The sequence below is a fragment of the Pinus tabuliformis genome, chromosome J, assembly GCF_031772625.1.
Source record: "Pinus tabuliformis cultivar Carrire ecotype Pingquan chromosome J, CPIR1, whole genome shotgun sequence".
Lineage (NCBI taxonomy): Eukaryota > Viridiplantae > Streptophyta > Pinopsida > Pinales > Pinaceae > Pinus > Pinus tabuliformis.
In genome coordinates this window covers 573,706,818-573,730,457 of record NC_142295.1, presented here as the reverse complement: position 1 = coordinate 573,730,457, position 23,640 = coordinate 573,706,818, and the positions used below count along the sequence as shown (strand labels likewise).

Genomic DNA, 23,640 nt, shown 5'->3' with positions numbered 1-23,640 from the left:
ATGTACTTCTTTTGAGAAAGGAATATGGACTTTGGATGTTGAGTTACTTCAATACCAAGATAGTAATGAACATAGCCCAAATCAATCATTTCAAAACCTTTCCTCAATTCCTTCTTTATGGATGCAATGTAGCTCTCATTGTTCCCTGTCATCAAAAGATCATCTACATATACAACAAGATATACAATTGTTTTTCCAAACTTCTTGATAAACAAAGTTGCATCATCAAGATCATAATGTTTGAAATTGAGTTTCAGAAGATGCTCAATTAGTTTTTCATACTAGGCTCGCGGCGCTTGTTTGAGGCCGTACAAGGATTTCACAAGTTTGCACACTTTATGTTCATGTCCTTTTATAGCAAATCCTTTAGGCTGGGACATAAAAACATTCTCTTTTATATCTCCATTCAAGAAAGCGGTTTTTACATCCATTTGATGGGCTTTCCAACCATTCTGAACTGCTAGGGAAAAGAGTGTATGGATGGTAGCCCATTTTGTTGTGGGGGAAAAAGTCTCATCATAACCGACCCCTTCCTTCTGTGCAAAACCTTTTGCCACAAGCTTGGCTTTGTGCTTGTCAAGTGAGCCATCAACTTTATACTTGTTCTTGTAGACCCACTTCCAACCAATTGGTTTGGTTTCCAATGGAGGATCAACCAACTTCCAAGTGTCATTCTTTATCAAGGCATCATATTCCTTTTGCATTGCTTCTTTCCATTCATCATGAGAAGTAGCTTCTTTGAAGGAAGTTGGTTCAAAATATATAGAAAAATTCAATTCACAATCATAAGAAACATCCATATCAATAGGTGAATCGGAGTCATCTACATCACCTCCATTTTGTTGGGTTGAATTTCTAGTTCCTATCTTTCCAACCTCATCAGGATGAGCACTTTCAAGTGTCTTTGTCAACCACTTTGGGGGACCTTTCTAAGATGGTGCAACCTACTCCGTTGATTGAGTTGGGACTGAATCAAGACTGAGTCTCCCAATTCTATCAATCACATCACTCAAAGGATCATCCATTGTTGGAGTTTCATGCGGGGGAGAGAGTGCTTCAAAAGAAGATTCCACAGGTTGATCTAGTATAAGAATCCCCCCTTCAAGATGTGGAATATGATTACCAAATTCTTGAAATGATTTTTCATTTGTGAATCTATCAAATGATCAAGTTGTCGCTCAACAACATTGTTAGTTTTGGATGATTCAAGAAAGATTACATCTCTAGATACAACAAACTTTTTATTGACTTCATCATAGAGACAATATGCTTTGGAGGTGTTTGAATACCCCAGGAAGATACACTTACGACTTCTTGCACCAATTTTGTTTCTATGTACCTTTGGTATCAAGGCATGACATGTAGAACCAAAGACCCTGAGATGCTTTACTGAAGGAATGTGCCCATACCACATTTCATAAGGAGTCTTGTTTCTAATAGCATTAGATGGACATATATTCTTTACATATACAGCACATAGAACTACATCAGCCCAAAACATCAATTTTACATTTTTGAAAAACATCATGGAGCGCACCATATTTAAGATTGTCCTATTCATTCTTTCAGCTACTCTATTATGTTGGGGATTATAAGGCACAGTTGTTTGATGTTTGATCCCATGTTGGCGAAGATAGTTTTCAAATTCATTTGAAGTGTATTCTTTTCCATTATCAGTGTGAATAGAGCCAATATGAGATTGTGCATCATTTTCAATCCATGTACGAAAGTTCTTGAATGTTTGACAAGCATCAGATTTGTTCTTTAATAAATAAACCCAACACATTCTGGTGTATTCATCAATAAATGTCATCATATATTTATTTCCATTTGCAGAAGGAACAGGCATTGGACCACATAAATCTAAATGAATGAGTTCAAGTTTCTATGTGCTCTGGAATGTGAATCATGAAAAGATTGTTTTCTATGCTTTCCTAGAATGCAAGCATTGCATTGCTTAAGTTTCCTAGGAATTGTAGGCAAACTAGTAACACCATTTTTCTTCAACAAGTGGAGGTTGTCATAGTTCAAGTGTCCAAATCTAGCATGCCATAATAAACTTGATGGAAATGTATCTTCTTCATATGAGAAATTTTGTGCACGAGCAGAGGTACCCTGCAACTTGAGAAGCCTTTCTTCTTCTATCATCGTCATGACAAGTGAGTGGTCTGATGCTTTTCTCACCTCAAGCTTTCCATCAAACATATGAATGGAGTGTCCTTATTGGCGGATGTGGACCAAGGAAAACAAGTTTCTCCTCAGTTGTGGGAGATATAAAACATGATGCAGAAGAAAGTCTGAAAGACCAAGCAATTTAAGCCTGATTGTACCAAGCCCTGATGGCTTGAGTTTTGATTTGTCTGCAAAGTATACTGATCCATCAACATTGTCAGTAAATTCTTCAAAACAATCTCTTCTAAAATTCATGTGGCAAGTTGCTCCTAAATCAAGCAACCAATCATTTTTCCAAGAAGCAAGTGAAGCATTAAATAAGTCTTCATTTACTCCAATATTATAGTGTGCCACAACATAGTGAGGAAATTCAGGTGCTTTACCTTTCTCTTTGTCATTATTTTTACCTTTGGGTTGGTTTCTTTCATGCTCAATTCTGTCCCAAGGCAACTTGCATGTGGATGCATCATGTGATCCATCTCTTTTGCAGCGTATGCAGTGAAAATCTGACTTTTCTCCTTGAGAGTGTCTTCCCCCCTACCTCTAAAATTTATTCCTCTTCCTCTTCGACCACCTCTTCCTCTGGAAGAATCTTGAGCAAGATTCTTCTCTCTATGTGCAAGGCACACAGCCTCTTCAGAAGACCGAGGAGCTATATTCTTCCCAAAAGCTTTCTCTCTTTCAGCAATTTTTTTCACAAGGGAGTCAAAGGTAATATCTTTGAGGTTTCCATTTGCTTGCAATGACTCAAGATAATTTGAGTAAGTGGGATAAAGTGCTTGAGAAAAGCTATCAGAGGAATGTCCAATTCAACATTAGTGACTTCAATATCATGCATAATAGATTTTACTTCTGATGCAAGAGCAAGAGGATCATCATCTTGTAATTCAAGGGTGAACAATTTAATCATGAGTTGAACAACTTCAAGTGCAGAGTGTGAGTGGTAGAGTTCCTTCAGTTTTGTTAAGGCTTAGAAAGCATTTGAAAATGGCGAAATATGGTGACCCACCTCTTCATTTAATGATGCTACAATCAATGCATAAGCCTTGTTGTTCTTATTTTCCCAAATGGCGAATTCCTTGTATGATGTAGGTTGTTCTGGCTCTTTATATCTATTTCCAACACACACTCCTTTCCACAACTCATTAAAAATGAGAGTGTTTTTTATTTTCCAAGACCACTCAGGATAATTTTCCTTCCCATTGAGGACCACTCCCACAATAGATATTAATGAGTGCATTTTTTTTTAAATATACTTCTGTTGCCAATAAGCTGTAAGAAATTTCACTTCTGCTTGTAAAAAAAACTACAATTTTAATGTATATAACATAGGTATGGACATGCTCACAAAACCCAACAGGTGAGCATAGATGTAAGGCTTCCACTTTAGAAGGTCAAATTTAGAGATGGTCCACACAAAAATTGAACCTCAATGTCTAACTATCAACAAAGCACACATTCCAGACCTGTATCTCTGATGAAAACAAGCACATTTTTTACAAAATAAAATGTCTCTTTCAAAATTCACCAGTATAGCCCACTTAAAAATATCCTATACAGGACTAAATAAAATGCCTCTTTCAAAATTCACCAGTACAACCCACTTAAAAACATATTAGAATAGATAATAAGGCATGTAATCTACAGGTTTTCTTCAGGGTCAATCTGAGAGTCACAGTCTAAAACTCCGTGTCAAAGCAAGTACCCATGAATTTTTTTAGGGAAGGCGGAGGGCCAATACCATGGAGCATTTGCCTCACATAACCAGCTAAAATTCTATAGCAGTTGTCGGAGAGGGGAAAACCTATAGAACGGTTATCAAATTCTTGACAGAGGCACACCTGTGAAGTGATTGCAAGAGATCAATTCTGCAAAATAGGTAGAATAGGAAAAAGAGAGTTACAAAGCAGAGAGGGAAGCCAAAAATGGCGCTGGCTCTGATACCATGTCAGACCAGGAGGTAACTCCTCAAATGTAATCGTATTATTCATTCAGGTTGTTTATTATTATATACAAGAGGGAGTGACTGTTCAGTTCATCTCCCGATGACTCTCCATTTCCTCTATTATTTATTTACACTAATTACAGTTGTTCACCCAATCCCTATGATTAGGTGTCAACGCCCCTAATGCATGAGGTTGGAAGAGAAACAAATGGATGAAATGCATTACAACAAAACTTAGAGCTCAAAATGGGAGTAAGGAGCCAGGAATGCGAATATAAATTGGAGGAACTCAAATGCCAAAGTCTCAAACCTATTGATAACATCCCTGAGTCGGGCATACCCATGCTCGGTCATAAAGAAAAATTGAACATGGTCGTCAAATATACATTGTGGATCCATGACATGAAATGCTATACCATGGCCATGAAGAATACATAGTGGATCAATGTGACAAATCAGAAATATCATAGCCACCAACAAATAAAACACTTATGGATCTATGCCATAGTATACATAAGTAGGACTATGGAAACATAGAAGAGAGGTGCCCCATAGTATTCCTCAAAGTACATAAATGATACATAACTCCAACGCAATCTAGTAAGGGTGCCATATAAAAGTAAAATGTCCCTAAACCAAGGTCTTCTACACAACGTCGATGGTACGAATCTATAGCATGTGAATAAATGTGATGATGTCAAGCATGGTAGAAACCATATGATTATCGGTCAATGGGTTTTACTATTAACAGACATCAGGGGACCCACCAGTGATGAAAATGGACCCCAAGGTACCTAGCACAATCCACTAAGTGTGAATACATAAGTTGACATTGAACACTCGCAGACTCGGCCAATCAAGATTAAATTAGGTAAACCTATTGTTAATCGTGAGGAAGCTTGCCACTGAGGTTTTCAAGCTCCATGGTACTACTAGTTCCTAGATCAAGCTCCTAGATAATGAGTTGAAGTCAACAAGAGAAGATCTATGGAAGGAGGGCCTTGATGTATCCCCCATCAATCGACACGGAATATACTGAAAGATTGTGTGAGATAGATGAACTCATGAAGTTGTAAGGTAGAGCTAACATTGGGATGACTAACACAAAAAGGTCAACAAGAAATATAGATGGTCGGCTCAGGCTGAAACTTCCCTTAAAAACATAACAACACAATGCAAAAGTGACTTGGCAACATTGACTAATGAGCACCACATGATATCGTGCAATAACATAGGATCCATTGAAGCATGCTCCATAGTGACTGGAAGAGTAACCAATGAGAGGAGTAGACAAACTCATATGTATGGTATGGCTCTTAAGAAAGCTAAAACCCAGCTGTGAGAAAATGACTCAAATAGGTTCTGTGTTCAAGGGTGAGACTGACACTGCCATTTTGACTAATAACTCAAGTAAATTCCCATCCCTTTTTTCTCTTTTTAGTCTCCTTTATGAAAGAGAAGACAAGTACACTCAATAGTTCCTTTTTCATTCAGGTTTAATGATCTCAAAAAAGAGATAATAGGACATTTGGTGCCTTTTAGTTTTTAACAAGCATGACGAGGACACAAAGGAAGCTTTTCCTAGAGGAACGAGTGGTATAAAGGGTAGAAACTAGTTCTAAGTTGACATGATTTCCCTAAGAATAAGGGGGAAAAGAGGTTGGAAAATAAGACTACTCAATCGACCCCTCCAGGAACACCAATTGAAAGCAAGTGGTGGGACAAGAAAGTATTTGGAAGTTTTGTGCCAGTTTCTCACAGTTTTGTGGTATACACATTTTGTACCAATGGTTTTCGTAAATGTTTTGGGTTGATAGTTTGTAGTTGAAACATAATTTCAATGTCATTGTCTGTGTATGTATGAATTTTTATTTGTTTCACCCTCATATAATGAATTCACGCTGAATAGTTACATTGTTGGTTAGAAAATGTATTATCATTTGACGGATGTATGTCATAGTTTACTGGGAATGTTTCAACTCATGTTGTAAAGGTGTTTGAGTGTAAATATGTTTTACGGGTGTATATTTGCGGCATATGGAAAATACCTTGGTTTGAGGTGAGTCATTGAAAACCAAAGTCATCTCTATTTCCCCTTTTCCCTTGAATAACCTTCAAAGGTTTTTACAAACTCATTAGCATACCTTGGGTGAGACCTCTCTTGTTCACAAGTGTTGAAATGCCAGGCTTTAAGGGGGTTTATTTTGCTTAAACTTGAAACCTGGGTCACCCTTGCTCACCAAAATCTAAACATAGACACCCAACGAGGTTACTACAGCCAATACCGATTCCTAAGTGGAAATGAGAAATTGTTTCATTGGCTTTCATTATAAACCTACCCATAATAGTGAAGTAACTTGGTTCCATCATGGTGGTGGTGGATAAACTTACCGAGGTTTCCCACTTCATTCCAATGAATTCAACACACAAGGAAGCCAATGTTGTTGACATTTACATGAGAGAAATTGCTAAGCTACATGGTGTGCCCAAGGAAATTATTTCAGAGAAAGATCCCAAGTTTACGTCTTATTTTTAGATAGGATTATTTAAAATATTTGGGACTAATTTAAATCTTAGTACAACCTACCATCCAGAATCAGGAGGTTAAATGGAAAGAGTTAATTAGGTCATTGAAAACATGTTGACTATGTATGTGATGGACAAACCATCAAAATGGGAAGAATATTTGCACTTGGTGAAGTTTGCTTATAATAATGGTTACCAAACATATTTGAATATGATCCCATTTGAAGCCTTGTATGGCAGGAAATGCAACACTCCAATGAGTTAAGATAGTCTAGTTGACAAGGCCATTGTTGGTCCAGATTGTCTATAAATGGAAGAGAAAATAACATAGATTAAACAAATTTGAAAGTTTCCCATGACATAGAAAAAAATTATGCATATAAGAACATGTCAGATAGGGAATTCATAGATGACCATGTCTTATTTCTAGTGAAGTCAAGCAAAAACTCCTTGAAATTCGGCAGTTGTGCAAAATTGGGAGCCATATATTATGTGCCATTTTAAATCCTAGAGAGGATTGGCCCAGTTGCATATAGGATTTCATTACTAGAATCATTGCACATTCATAATGTATTTCATGTTTCATTGCTTAAAAAGTATGATCATGATGCTAACCATGTGATTGATTGAAACATGATTTAGGTGGAGCAAGAGGGAAACTTTCGAGTCTAACTAGTGTGGATTTTGGACGAGAAAGTCAAAGTGCTCTAGAATCAATCCATCGCTTTGGTAAAGGTGCAGTGGACCCATTTCGGTCCCGAAGATGCTATATGGGAGCATGAAGATGTGATGAGGTATGAATACCCTGATATTTTGAATGAGTTATTTTATATATGTATATATACATTGCACTGAGGATAATGCCTAAATAAGGGGGAGGGGGATGTAACACCGCTTCTCAGCCCCTAGAATGTAATTAGCATGTATATGCAAAACTATTATATTGATTCAAAACGTACCAAGTAGGTTGGCGAGCCAAGGACATTTGTTGAGGGTCGTGGTGCCCATGTGCATGTGTGTATGTGTTATGGGATTGTTGTGCCCGTGGCCATGAGAATTGCGAAGGACATTTGTTGACAGTCATGGCACCCATGTGCATGTGTGTATGTGTTATGGGATTGTTGTGCCCGAGACATGAGTATTGTGTTTTGGGGTTAGTATGCCCATGTACACATGTTTTATATTTTAAGGCTAGAAAGCCTAGTAATGCAATTATGTAACACATGCATATTAATAAAATAAATGGTTGTAGACCAAAAATACAAAATGAGTATGGGGGGTTGAGACTCCATGGAAGATTAAGGAGAGGCACATATGATTTAATAATATTAAAAAGTGATCATGCATGTAACTAAGGCCATGAAGTGGCTTGAGGAAACGCCAAGTGCCATAAAATAAGCATAAAAAATAAAAGAGGTGTGTTGTCACTATGAAGGGGGATCATTATAGAGGATTCTTGCATAATGACAAATTCATGTTCATGGATTCAGTCAATAGCCATGGAAGCATGGTGACAGTGACCAAATGAACATATATAAGGGTACTTGGAATACCTGTGACAGCAGTGGAACTCTTGGAAGTTGCGAGACTCTGACACATCCTTGGTCAAAGAAGATAGGGGCTGATGGGGGATGTGAGCCTGCTAATTGGAGGCTACCTTCTTTGGTACCTTGGCTGTGTGAGGGCCTATAACAGTACTTGAAAGACCCATGAAGTGAAACTCCTAGAAGCTGCAAGATTCTAGAAAATCCCTGGCTAACTGAGATATGGGTTGATGGGGCCTATAACCCTATTTTTTGGAGTCTTCCAAATTTAGTATCTTGGTCAGTTGTATGGTATGGAGCATGTACCAAGATGGGTGACTAATACCCATGGAGTCAAATCCCTAGCTCAGGGGTGACCCATTGTTGAAAGAAAATGAGAAAATGTGGTTTATGGTTGGGTGGAACGTTGAAGGCCTACAGCTAATTACACATAATCAAAAGATGAGTATTTATCTTTCTTTCTTTTTTCTTGATGCAATATATTTCTGAATTGTGTGTTCTGAACTATAATTTAAGAAGCATAATTATGTTAAGAATATGCATGTGCCTATGTTTTTAATTTTTTCATGTGTTTAGAATTTGCAGTGCATGATGCCATAACATCCCAAAATAAGGCAAAATTTCCAGACAGGGCCATAGTGTCCCAAAATAAAGGGAAATTTTCCAGAAAAAAAAGTTTCCAAGGGTAACCAACACAAAATTAAACCTCCCAAATTGGCAGTGAGTCAAGTATGTTACAACATCCAATCTATTTTTTGTTTTATCCTACCTTATATATTTAAATGTGTTTTATAATTTCAAATTATATTTCAATTCTACATTATACTATCCTACTTGTAGGAGATTGAGTTACACAATGAAGTGAATTGCATGAGGTATGAGCGATGAGGAGTGATTTATGAGAGAATTATTTTTGGGAACAACAAAAGTAGTCGGGAGAAACTAAGGCTTACCCACCCCATTTACTCTTAGGGGGAGAAGTGAAAGAAGACCTTCTCTTCCATCGTTGATCAATAAGTTGCCAAAAAAATGATCTAGTCCGCATTTAGGTAAGAGCCAATCAAACACAAACATAATGTGTTTCAATCCTGAAAGACACATCAAATTTGTTAGTAAAATCAGCACACAACTAGTCCCATGTGATATAAAGGAGGGCCCCAAGGCCCCCTCAACTCCTCAAATAAGTCGAAGCACTTAATGCATGTTGACAAATGGCAACAAGAAATTCCAGTTTAATTTGTCCTTGAATTAAACTGTGAATTAAAATAGAATTCTTTTCTCATAGCAATTTGAAAATAATTAATTAAGTTTTATTAACTTAATTAATTTAGGAAATTTGAATTGGAAGTCTTTTAGAAGACATGTATATGTTCTCCCTAACTTATAGGAGTTAAGGATGAGTTATGAATGAGTTGTAATTAGTCAACTCATTTTATTAAGTTAAGTATAGTTGAATTAGTTCCAATTAGTTTCAGGAACTAATAGTGAGTAAACAGTCAGTTGGGACACTAGCGACCTAATTAGTGCTACTCTAGTTAATTGAAGGTTCCACCATTAGAAATGCATGCATGTTGATTTTGAGAAAGACCCAGTTGAGACTAGAGTGCAGAGACAATGTACTATTTGTTTTAGATTTTTCTGAGTTGCACTGATAGTTCATGCATTCAGGAACTGATCCTTGAGGGATTGTGCATTTTTAGAGGCTTTATTTCCCTTTAAATATAAGCTATCCTTCATAGGAATTACACATTGGAATAGAGAATTGGAGAGCTTGTGAATTGGCTAAGATTTGGCCTTGAGATTTCTTATGAGTTGGAGATTGAATTTGCTGAGTGTTGGGATTGTTCTAGAGATAACAAGCATTTTAATTTCATCTTGATTTTCTGGATTAATATAAAACAGATAGCGGGGTTTTGAGCTGTGGCTTTCCCCTGATATTTATTGTGTTATGTTCCTTTGATTGTCTTCTTGTATTGATTATTTTTTTCGATGTTTATGGGCTTCCATTGTAAAGAGTAGAAGTAGATTCTTGTCCCTTGTTTTAGTAGATTACATGAGCTTGTGAATCTACAGGTTATTCCACATCGTATCAGAGCAAGATTGTTTTTTGGGTTGAGCGTTTGCAGAGAATTTATGTGAAAAAATTTCATAAAAAAATTGCATATTTGGATTCCTTGGGAAAAGATACCCAAATTAAAAAAAAAAAAAATCGGCCAAATCAGAGTTCGGATGAGGGAGATATCGTTGATTTAAAATCATCTCTCTAGAGGAGATTTCGAAGTTTTGAGTTTGTGGGTTACAGGTAAAAGTCAAATTTTCATACATACTTCAAGATTGGAAGATGGTGTTCCATGGGTTGAGGCTTGAGTATTCCTTGAAAGGAAGCTCAAATTTTATAGCCTGGAGGGACAGGATGGAGGTTGTGCTAGAAGATGATGGCTTGAAGGAATTTATTGATCAAGAAGTCCCCAAGCCAGTAGCTACGGATGCACAAAACTTGGCCGGATGGAAGAAGTGTGTGGCGAAGGAAAGGCATATAATCCTTGAGGGAATTCGAGACCACATTCTCTCAAGTCTCCATGGCAAGAAAAATCTGCATGCTATGTGGAAAACATTGACGGACTTGTATCAGAATAGCAGTGATCAAAGGAAGTTGGCACTAAAGGATAAACTTCGTAAAATCAAGATGGAGAAAGGTGAGATGATTCCAAAGTACTTGACCAAGTTCACTCAATGTCAGGATGAACTTGGAAGTGTTGGAATCACAGTTTCCGAAGACGATATAGTGAGCCTTTCTCTTCTTGGACTCCTAAAGGGTTAGCATAGTTATCAGGACTCTGTCAATGGTCGGGAGAAGCTACCAGATTGGGAACGACTATGGTCAGATTTGATGCAGGATGAGATCAGGAGGAACACCAGGGATGGCTCTTCATCAAAGACTGATGATGAAGAGAATTGTACCTTAGCGATTAAGGCAAGGAAGGGGAAAGGTAAAATTTCTCATTCCAAATCAGATTCTTATCATGGAGGTCAGAAGAAGGACATGACGAAAGTTAAATGCTTTCATTGCCACAAGATGGGTCACTTTGCTACAAATTTTCCATTGAAGAAGTCCAAGGAGAAGTCCTCAAGAGGAGTTGCAAGTGAGGCTTTAGCTTCCCAATTCAAAGTGGACTTTTCCCTCATTGCATGCATGGTGTCTTCAATGATGAGAAGTGTCTGGTACTTAGATAGTGGAGCTTCTTTCCACATGATTGGTGTCAAAGAGTTATTCAGTGAACCCGAGGAGAAAAATCTCAAGATGCATATCGAGATGGGTGATGACAGTAAGTATAGTGTTACTGGTGTGGGCACTATTACTTTTCAGAGGGAGAATACGGCTCCACTCACCTTGAAGAATGTTATGCATGTACCTGGACTGATGAAGAACTTGGTATTCGTTGCGATGCTTGAGGATAGAGGCTATGATGTGACATTTTCGAAAGGAAAGGTGTTCCTTCGACACATAGCCACGGGTCAAGTAAAGAAGATAGGGATTCGAGTTCAGAATCTCTATAAGATAGAGGTAGAGGATTGTGATGCTTTGAGTTCAAAAGAGGAAAAGATGTTGAGCCAAGATGTCGACAACTTGTGGCATAGGTGATTGCGCCACTTGCATCATGGGGCTTTGAAGATATTGCAACAAATCTCTACTGGTCTTCCCAAAGTTACGCTTGAGCAATTTGATACATGTAATGGTTGTACTTTGGGAAAATACACCAAGTATTCCTTTGGAGATAGAGACAGTCGAGCAGAGTCTATTCTGGAGAGATTCCATTCAGATGTGTGTGGACCATTCTCGACAGTATCCACTGCCAAACATAGGTATTATGTTATATTTGTAGATGACTATTCTCGTAAATGCTGGATATTTTTCATGCGGAGGAAGGATCATACATTCACAAAGTTTTGTGAATTCAAAGAATTGGTTAAGAAAGAGTCAGGAAAGAAGGTTAAAGATCTACGGAGTGATAATGGTGGAGAATATGTCTCCAATGAGTTTAAGAACTTCTATGCAACGGAAGGGATTAAATGAGAGTTGACAACACCTCATAACCCTCAACAAAATGGGGTTGCCCAGAGGAAGAACAGGAGCATAGTAGGGGTAGCAAGGGTGATGTTACATGATCAGGGCCTACAACTACACTTGTGGGTTGAGGCATGCAACAAAATGATTTATGTTCGAAATCGTAGTCACATCGGATACTTGAGAGTAAAACACTAGAGGGAGCTTATTCCGGTAAGAGGCCAGATGTTGGTCACTTCAGGATTTTTGGGTCATCAGTTTATTGCCATGTGACCAAAGATGCATGGAAGGAGCTTGAGCCAACAGCAAAGTTGGGGATATTTATGGGGTACACTAATACTCCCCACAACTATCGGGTGTACATGCAAACTAGTCGTATAACAGTGGTTCACAAGGATGTCAAGTTTGATGAGGAGAAGGCCACACAAGTATCCCTTGAGAGGGAGCTTGAGCTACATGCAGAGGAAGAACTTTTAGTTCCTAAGGTTGAGGAGCCTCATATTTATGTGGAGCATCCACATGTAGAGGTTCTGGGAGTGGAGACATCCACTCAGGCAGAGTCTTCTAGAGAGGGAAGAAAGCACACTAGAGAGGCTGACAAATTGTTGGATAACGCACGGGAGAATTTGGGAGCACCCTATTCTCAGCGCAGACAGAGGAGGTCACCAGAGAGGTACACTAGATACATGGCACTTATGGGTGCATGTGTTGTGACAGAGCCATCTTGCTTTCAAGAAGCAGTGCAGCTGCTAGTTTGGGTTGATGCGATAGTGGAGGAGTATGACTCCATAGTTTGAAACAGTGTTTGGGATGTGGTCCCGAGACCGGAGGACAAGTTAATTGTGAGCTCCTATTGGCTTTACAAGGTAAAGCAAGCTACATATGGTAGTGTGGAGAAGCATAAGGCCAGATTTGTGGCCCATGGCTTTTCACAGGTAGAGGGGATTGACTATGATGAGACCTTTTCTCTTGTTGCAAGGTACTCATCTATTAGATCTATTTTGGCACTATATGCACAAATGGGTTGGAGTATCCATCAGATGGATGTGAAGATTGCCTTCCTCAATGGCATGATTAAGGAAGAGGTGTACATAGAGTAGCGAGAAGGTTTTGAAACCTTGGACCGTGAGTCGCATGTGTGCCGACTCAAGAGAGCGTTGTATGGGCTGAAGCAAGTACCCCGTGCTTGGTACACTAGGATAGATAGCTACTTCACTAGGTTGCGCTTCACAAAGAGTGAAGAGAATGCAAACCTATATCACATAGTGGTGGAAGGTAAGCTTTTGATCATTGTACTTTATGTAGGTGATCTCATACTGACAAGTGATATATTGCAAGGAGGACCTTGCAAGAGAGTTTGAGATGAAGGACATGGGGCTTATGCATTACTTTCTTGCATGGTGGTATGGCAGGGAGATGGGGAGTTGTTTATTTCTCAAGGCAAGTATGCCAATGAGATACTCAGGAGATTCCACATGGAGAGCAGTAAAACCATGGAGACTCTTCTAGCTGATAACTGGAGGTAGGAGGATGTTACTTCAGGAGAAGTAGTGGAAGCTATTGTTTATAGGCAGGTTGTGGGTTCACTCGTGTATTTGGTGAACACACGACTAGATATGTGTTATGAATTTAACCAGCTTATTCAAGCGATGGTTAGGCCTACTAAGCTGTATTGGAAGGTGGAAAAGCATGTATTGAGATACCTCAGAGGCACTACTCAGTTTGGGTTATGGTACAGACAGACAGAGGAAGTGAAGCTTCAAGGCTTCACCGAAGTAGATTGGGCGGGGAGTCCATATGACAAGAAGAGCACATCAGGAGGGATCTTTAGTATTGGGTCATCTATGGTTTCTTGGTACAGTAGGAAACAGAGATCAGTTGCACTCAATTCGATAGAGGCAGAGTACATGGTTGCAAGTCAAGCAGCATGTGAGGCTATCTGGATGAGGAAGATCCTGGTTGGTTTGTTTGGTCAGCAGATGGATCCGAGAGTGATTTATTATGATAATCAGAGTTGTATCAAACTCTCTGAAAATCCAGTTTTTCATGATCGGTCCAAGCATATAGATATTTGGTATCATCATCTTAGAGATTATGTATTGAGGCAGATCATGTTGTTAGATTACATTCCCACGGAGAAACAAGATGCGGACATCTTGACAAAGGCATTGCCAAGATGTAAATTCGAGTTTCATGGAGATAGGATTAGGGTAGTGGATAATCCCTTTCTTGTTGAGAGGGAGTGTTAAGAAATGACAACAAGAAATTCCAGTTTAATCTGTCCTTGAATTAAACTGTGAATTAAAAGAGAATTCTTTTCTCACAACAATTTTAAAATAATTAATTAATTTTAATTAACTTAATTAGTTTAGGAAATTCGAATTAGAAATCTTTTAAAAGACATTTATATGTTCTCCCTAACTTATAGGAGTTAAGGATGAGTTATGAATGAGTTGTAATTAGTTAACTCAGTTTATTGATTTAAGTCCAGTTAAATTAGTTCTAATCAGTTTCAGGAACTAATAGTGAGTAAACAATCAGTTGGGACACTAGTGACCTAATTAGTGCTACTCTAGTTAACTGAAGATTCCGCCATCAGAAGCTCATGCATGTTAATTCTGAGAAAGACCTAGTTAAGACTAGAGTGCGGGGACAGTATACTATTTGTTTTAGATTTTTCTGAGTTGCACTGATAGTGCATGCATTCAAGAACTGATCCTTGAGGGATTGTGCTATTTTTAGAGGCTTTATTTCCCTTTAAATACAAGTTATCCTTCATAGGAACTACACATTGGAATAGAGACTTGGAGATCTTGTGAATTGGCTTAGATTCGGCCTTGAGCTTGCTTATGAGTTGGAGAGTGAATTTGTTGAGTGCTAGGGATTGTTCTAGAGAGAACAAGCATTGTAATTTCATCTTGATTTTCTAGATTAATACAAAACAGATAGTGGGGTTTTGAGTCGTGGCTTTCCCTGGATATTTATTGTGTAATGTGCCTTTAATTCTCTTCCTCTATTGATTATTGTTTTCTCAATGTTTATGGGCTTCCGTTGTAAAGAGTAGAAGTAGATTCGTGTCTCTTGTTTTAGTAGATTACATGAGCGTGTGAATCTACAAGTTTTTCTACAATGCATCCAGACAACCATGATCTCCATTTGATTAACTATTGAAGACACTCAACTGATTAGTCTTCCGAGAGGGATACACCACAAACCGACAAATGAAGACAAGGCCTTTGATCACAATTGAGTGGTTAATCACTCAATCAACTAATCATGTAGGTCCGATCCATCCTTTTTAATTGACCAAATTCCCAAACTATATTAAAGCGGATAAAACTAAATTAATACCAACCTCATAGTATCTCGAAAAAGTTTACTAGGTTTTCTTCCCCATGAGGGTTGACATACAAGATCGAATAACATTTCACTTCGAATAACATTTTTGAGTAAATAAACATACCCATCTCTAGGACCTAGTGTCCTTTTATGAAAGTAAATAATGATTGTAATCTTCTTATAATAATAATATAAATATTTCAAAAAAAACAAAAAACTTTTTATCATTGCCTCATACATAAAAGTTTGTCGAAATTCAAAACAAGTTGGATAAAGATACACCTCTTACTAGAGGAAAAGATAAAGGAAGAGTAAACTTTTTTTTAAAGGAAGTGTAACTGGTTTAAAGATATAATTTTAAGGCTAAGACTTAATATTAAGATAGTATATAAGATCATTTTATATATGAAATAAAGGAATAGAGTTCATATAGCGAATCTAAGAAGTAGATATTTTTAGCTATAAAGTATGTATTTTATTTCTGTAGATTTAAATGTAAACGAATTTTTAAGGGAAAAAAACATATCCACTAAAAAAGACTATTAAAATAATAAAAAATAAAAATATTAATAAAAAATGAAAATATTAAACAAATTAATTTATTAGATTTTAATATTTTTAAAAGATGAAAAAAACATATCCACTCAAAAAACATTAAAATAACAGAAAATAAAATGTTAAACAAATTAATTTATTAGATTTTAATATTTTTATTAGATGAAAATTTAAAAAAACATATCCACTCAAAAAAACATTAAAATAATAGAAGATAAAAATGTTAAACAAATTAATTTATTAGATTTTAATATTTTTATGGAATGAAAATTTATTTTGGTTTTTAAAATAACAATATCGAATAATTGGTAAATTTATGTTGGTGAATCTATGTATTAAGAAGATATTTCTCATTTAAATCTTGGAACATGAGATTTGATGGTTAATTATTATGTTATGAAATATTGTGTATCATGATATTCAAAGTTCAAATCAGTAACAAATTACTATATTATGAAATATTGTGTATCATGATATTCAAAGTTCAAATCAGTAACAAATTACTATATTATAAAATATTGTGTATTCAAAGTTCAAATCAGTGACCATGTTATGAAGTATTGTGTATCATAATATTCAAAGTTCACCATGTTATAAAATATTACATGTTATAAAATATTGTGTATCATGACAGTCAAAATTCAAATCAGTCACCATGTTATGAAGTATGAAGTATTGTGTACCGTGATATTCAAAGTTTACCATGTTATAAAATATTGTGTATTATAATAGTGAAAATTCTTCAAAATATTTTTAAGTATTGTGTACCATGATACCCAAAGTTCAAATCAAAATATCTACTTTGAATATTTAAAATAAAAATAATTATATTTATTTTTGAATATTTAAAAAAAAAATTAAGTATTTAAAATAAAATACACCACATTTCATAATTAAAAATATATTTAAATTTAAATAAACCACCCTTTATAATTAAAAATGTAAAATAACCATTTTGAACGTCTAAGATAAATCACATTTTGTAATTATTAAAGTATGTGACTGAAAAAATATCGCTCGATCAGACAACCCTAAATAATTTCCACACTGCACCATTTGTTTCAAATTTCACAGGTAAGTCGATTCATTCATTCTGTTTGGAGAGTTCTCAACAGAATCGTTAAACTTTAAAATAAATATGACATAACGTTAAACAAGCGAGCAGTATAAGTGATTCAGAAAGCAGTAAATGGGAGAGATGGAGAAAGTGAAAAAGGTGGTGGGTGGTTTCAATAGCAGTGCTTATAGAATGTGTAGGTAGTTGATATGGTGAGGAGCACGAAGAAAATGAGTCCCAGAAATGAAGCGACGAGTGAACCGCCAACGTGGTGACAGAAAATGTTGAATTGATGGCAGATGGGCATCCACGCCGAGTGTTTATTCCCATTTTCACCCACATCTGCGATTGCAGTTGCTGCTGAAGCCCCCGCCGCCAACACCACCAACGTCAACTGCACTCCCAAACACCAAGCTTTAGAATATGTGAATATATATCGAAGAGGGAAAAAGATGTATATATACATATGTGAAGGAAAAAGATGTATATATATACATATGTATATATATATGTCGTACCAAATCGAAGACGAAGAGGAAGAACTTGGTGCCCCACCGAGACCTGGTCTTCCTACTCTTCAACAACGATATGACTAACGATAGAAGCGCGTACGCGCAAGCCACTGCGTTCGCCACCACGAAGAACCTGCACTACAGTATTTTTCTATTCACTCATATTCTTTCAAGTACAGTATTTTTCTATTATCTAAAAGAATTTAAAAGAAAACTCCATGCAAATATTTTTATTTTGCATTTATATATTAATTATATTTTGTTTAAAGGGCAGGAATCTCTGAGAAGAAACTCAATGACGATTGGAACCTGGGTGGGGAGGTCATTAATGAACCATCCCAACTACCCAGGATAAAGTCACGGACAGAATTGACCTAAAATTAAAATGGAAATTTTTTAAATTTGAGTTTTTGAATTTATAAAGAGTATAATATAGAAGAAAGTCTTACATATTAATCACATAGTTACATAGTTAAGATTTGGTCTTAGAAATCCAAAAATCAGAAGAAATAAATAGTGTTTTTAATTACATAGTTAAGATTTGGTCTGAGAAATAAAAAATCAGAAGAAATAAATAGTTAAAAACACTGAAAAAAAAAAAAAAAAAAAGATTAAGATTGTATACCATTGTGTATATTATACCATGTATTTAGAAAAGAAAGGATTAAGATTGTATACTATTGTGTATATTATACCATGTTTTTATAAATAATTTTTAAATTTATAAATAATATAATAGTTAAAAACACTCGAAGCAAACATAAAAACAAAATATAAATAAATCTTATTAAGATTGTATACTACTATGTATATTATGCAATGACCTAGAAACAAATTATAAATAATTCTTATTAATTAGAATAAAAACAAAATATAAATAAATCTTATTAAGATTGTATACTACTATGTATATTATGCAATGGCCTAGAAACAAATTATAAATAATTCTTATTAATTAGAATGAGTTTTACTGTTACATGGTATTCTCCGTTTGGAGTTAAAGCTTAAGATCCATTTGACTCTGGTTAAAATACAATTGGTAATTGGTTTGGGTTGGGTTGACATAAAAACAAAATATAAATAAATCTGAGATTTATTTATATAAATAGTAGTACTTGAAAGCGCTAACACATTAGGATTCCATACTATTATCTAAACAATTCAAATTTACTATTTAAACGAAATTATATAAACTTACCATTCCAAATCACCACTCTAAAATTGTTTCACAATTCATATTTATTAATTGAAATTTATTTAAACAAAATGGACCAAACAGATGCCAGAAAATGTTAAAACTTGTATATGAAGTTACAATTCCAAAATCACCACTATGAAATTTTGAACTAAATTGACTAACTAAATAAAATATATTAGAAAAAAATAATTAAAAAATTAATAATTATAATATAATGTAAAATTATAATAAATTAAAAATATCGAACAATGAGATTAAATTAAATAATTAAATTTAATTATAATTATAATAAATTAAAAAATAAATAAACAACGATTAAGATTAATTTTTTTTTACTAAATTCGACAATTTAGAAATAAAAAACAAAAGACTTATACTGTGTATTATCTAGACAACTTGCTAATAAAAGATTATATTTAATTAAATTAAAAAATACTAAAAAATTTAGCTCAACATTAATTAATAATTTAAAATTAATCTTACAAAATGAGCAATAATCTATATTAAGTTCACTTAACCGTCTAAATAATAATAAAGTAGTTTAATAATAATATAACTTACTAGTTTATGTTTTTAAATTTTTATACAAAACCCTACAGTTAATCTGGGGCTGGGCCGATATTTATACCAAAATCGCATTCTACAGTGTATCTCGTTTAGGTTTGGGTTGTTATAAAACCTAAGATTATAACAAAAATGGATTTAAGATTTAAGTAATAATCATTTGATATTGATTTAAGTAAATAAATATAGGACATTCTACATATTGGTTGGTCTGGGTTTGCTCAGCTATACAGATGCATCTTTGGAGATACAGATTTTTGGAGATGTTAGTAAAAAAATGTTTTCTATTTATTTATTCATTTACACATTTTACACATGGAGAAATGTTAGTAAAAACCATGCTTTTTATTTGTTTATTTATTTTTGGAAATATAAGAAAAATGAAATATATTTTTGAAGAAAGGTCAGTAAAAACCATGCTTTTTATTTGTTTATTTATTTATCCATGCTTTTTATTTGTTTATTTATTTATTTTTGGAAATATAAGAAAAATGAAATATAAGTTTTTTTTCCAAAGATGTTAATAAAAACCATGTTTTTTATTTGTTTATTTATTTATTTTTGGAAATATTGTTTATTTATTTATTTTTGGAAATATTAAAAAAAATTTATAAAAAATATAAGAAAAAATGAAAATATAAAAACCATGTTTTTTATTTGTTTATTTATTTATTTTTGGAAATATTAAAAAAAAATTATAAAAAATATAAGAAAAAATGAAAATATAAGCTTTTGTAAACAAAAATTTTAAGTGATTGAAGGCTTCAACCATTATTTATATTGTTAGGAGATTTTAGGAAGAGAGATGATGAGCATCTAAAACGTGGGAGGATTTTAGGATTATTCATATTGTTGGAGATTTTAGAAAGAGAGGGCGATTTATTTATATTGTTAGGAGATTTTAGGAAGAGAGATGATGACCATCTAAAATGTGGGAGGATTTTAAGATTATTCATATTGTTGGAGATTTTAGAAAAAGAGGGCGATTTTAGGATTGTTGGAGATTTTAGAAAGAGAGGGCGATTTTAGGATTGTTGGAGATATTGTTTATATTGTTGGAAATATTGTTGGAGATTTTAGGAAGAGAGATGGATGATTTTAGGATTGTTGGAGATATTGTTCATATTGTTGGAGATTTTAGGAAGAGAGATGATAACCATCTAAAACCTTGGACGATTTTAGGATTGTTGGAGATATTATTCATATTGTTGGAGATTTTAGGAAGAGAGATGATAACCATCTAAAAACTTGGGAGATTTTAGGAAGAGAGGATAACCATCTAAAAACTTGGACGATTTTAGGAAGAGAGGATAACCATCTAAAACTTACCTTGGGAGATTTTAGGAAGAGAGGATAACCATCTAAAAACTTGGACGATTTTAGGAAGAGAGGATAACCATCTAAAACTTTGGAGGATTTTAAGAAGAGAGATGATAACCATCTAAAACGATGGAAGAGTCCTATACCATTATTCATATTGTTGGAGATTTTAGATGATGGAAGAGTCCTATACCATTATTCATATTGTTGGAGATTTTAGGAAGAGAGATGATAACCATCTAAAACGTTGGATGATTTTAGGAAGAGAGATGATAACCATCTAAAACGATGGAAGAGTCCTATACCATTATTCATATTGTTGGAGATTTTAGGAAGAGAGATGATAACCATCTAAAAAGTTGGATGATTTTAGGAAGAGAGATGATAACCATCTAAAAGATTGGACGGATCCTATACCATTATTCATATTGTTGGAGATTTTAGGAAGAGAGATAATTCACGGAAGAGAGATGATAACCATCTAAAATGTTGGACAATTCCTATACCATTATTCATATTGTTGGAGATTTTAGGAAGAGAGATAATTTTAGGAAGAGAGATGATAACCATCTAAAATGTTGGACAATTCCTATACCATTATTCATATTGTTGGAGATTTTAGGAACAGAGATGATAACCATCTTGTTGGAGATTTTGATGGAGACTTATATCATTATTCATATTGTCGGAGATTTTAGGAAGAGAGATGATAACCATCTTGTTGGAGATTTTAAGAAGAGAGATGATAACCATTGTTGGAGACTTTAGGAAGAGAATTTCAAGAGAAATGATAACCATCTAAAACGTTGGATGATTTGGATGATTTTAGGAAGAGAGATGATAACCATCTAGGAAATGATTTTAGGAAGAGAGATGATAACCATCTAGGAAGAGAGATGATAACCATCTAAAACGTTGACGATTTTAGGAAGAGAGATAATAACCATGTTGGACTAATCGTATACCATTATTCATATTGTTGGAGATCCTAGGAAGAGAAATGATAACTATCTAAATCTCCAACATCACATCCATCACACAATTCTTTTCCAGAAATCTCCAAACCAAACCTGTAACTTTTCCCATGTTACTCCTTCTATTACTCCAAACCAAACCTGTAACTTTTCCCATGTTACTCCTTCTATTACTCCATCCATGCATCATCTTCATGTTTATGATGGTTACTTATATACTCACATCCTATACCATTATTCATATGATGGTTACTTATATACTCACATCCTATACCATTATTCATATGAATTTGTTAGAGATTTTAAGAAATTCCTATTCCATTACTCATATTGTCGGAGATTTCAGGAAGAGAAATCGTAACCATCTAAATCTCTAACATTAGACAATTCTCTTTTCCAAAACTCTCCAACCATGTAACTTTTGCCAATTCTCTCTTCCAGAAATCTCGAACCATGTAACTTTTCCCATGTTACTACATCCATCCATCATCTTCATGTTACTCCATCCATCCATCATCAAAGATAGTTACTAATATACTCACATTACCTACCGCTTTAATCCCAATAATGAATGAAGTAACCATCTAAAACGTCAGAGGAATCCTATACCATCACACAGTGCTGCTCTTCCAGAAATCTCAAACCATGTAAACAAAACAAATAAAGATCTTAATAAAATAAATATAGGTCTATCCTCATTAGATAAATATAGGTCTACCATCATTAAATAGTCTGAAACTCATGTGAATCTAATATGTGGATAGCATAGGAATATGATTACTTGCCTGAAAGCAGGTGAGAAGCTGTATTTGGCATCCATAGTAGAGCTGCCAATTAACGTGACTCTCTGCTCGTTTCTTCCCATCACGACGGCTGCGGAGAGAGTGGCAGCTACGGCGAGCACCCTCAACAGAAATTCCGAGACGTCTAACACAGACCGATGGTGCTGCACGGGCACATCTTTAACTTGCCCGGCCTCCATGGCATTCGTCATTGTAACCACTTGTGCTGCAACTCACACAGAAGAAAGAATAGTGATAATAAATGGCACAGGGAAGGATGTTATAATGGAAGAGTACTTTAGTCCAAAACCAGTGAATAATCACACAACTTAAATAGAGATGCTGAATTCAGGAGATAAGGTTTGGAGACCTCCAGATGTCTGGGTGGGAATGACAACGCCACATGGGAACCATGGAATTCAACACGTAAACATAAGAACAGCGTGGTACAGACATGAGGAGGTGTTAGCTGTATTAGTTGCAGATCAATAATGGTGGCAGCAACAACAAAGTCTCCCGGACCTCCGCTTTCATTGCCGAATCCACGCCTGTTATCTCCCACCAACACATCTGTAAATGGAATATACTATATCTGGATTGTGTGCGCCATCTGGTTGTACAATAGGATGCCACCCCATACATAATATTAAACGCGTTTGTCATTACGTTCCTCGCAGCAATGCCTTTATATCCATCCACATGCCATGCTCCGCTGCTCTGCACCTCAATTTTTTTTTAATTCCCATGCAGAATTTGTTGTTTGCTAGTAAGTTGGATCTCATTTGCGCGATCATATCGATTAATATACATGGGCAGCGCTTCAATTTCTCAGAGACCCTGCAACAGATCTCCTTCTCTTATTATTCATATTTATGTGTGACAGATGAGGAACATGCTTCAAGAACGGTTTGCCAGAACTTGTATTTCATTTCACGTTATTACACTTACTATTAAATATTGAACACAATTTATACTTCAGAAAAAAATGTTGCCAGAGGTTTTCAAAAAATTATTTAGTTTTTTAAATTTTAATATTTTTTAAGTCAGGCATTTAAATTTAAAAACTATAAATGTATCTGTTAGTAA

At 35.1% G+C, this 23,640-nt stretch overlaps 1 protein-coding gene across 1 annotated transcript; it reads right to left on the bottom strand.

Moving 5' to 3' along the window:
• Positions 1 to 17,238: 17,238 nt before the first annotated feature.
• Positions 17,239 to 23,062, bottom strand: LOC149228289 (CASP-like protein 1U1). Its single transcript, XM_089375665.1, has 3 exons — positions 22,558 to 23,062; positions 17,723 to 17,849; positions 17,239 to 17,598 (listed from the first exon to the last, which is right to left on the bottom strand). Exons 1-3 carry the CDS (start codon positions 22,764 to 22,766, stop codon positions 17,377 to 17,379), a joined length of 558 nt encoding a protein of 185 aa, XP_089231791.1. The 5' UTR covers positions 22,767 to 23,062; the 3' UTR covers positions 17,239 to 17,376.
• Between the last annotated feature and the right edge of the window lie 578 nt (positions 23,063 to 23,640).

What these genes read in the sequence shown, in the direction of transcription:
- LOC149228289 (XM_089375665.1), bottom strand. Translation starts at nt 22,766, where the DNA reads ATGACGAATGCCATGGAGGCCGGGCAAGTTAAAGATGTGCCCGTGCAG. An exon ending in AGCTTCTCACCTGCTTTCAG is followed by an intron (nt 17,850 to 22,557) that starts GCAAGTAATCAT and finishes ACTGTAGTGCAG; the next exon opens with GTTCTTCGTGGTGGCGAACG. An exon ending in TCCTCTTCGTCTTCGATTTG is followed by an intron (nt 17,599 to 17,722) that starts GTACGACATATA and finishes TTGGGAGTGCAG; the next exon opens with TTGACGTTGGTGGTGTTGGC.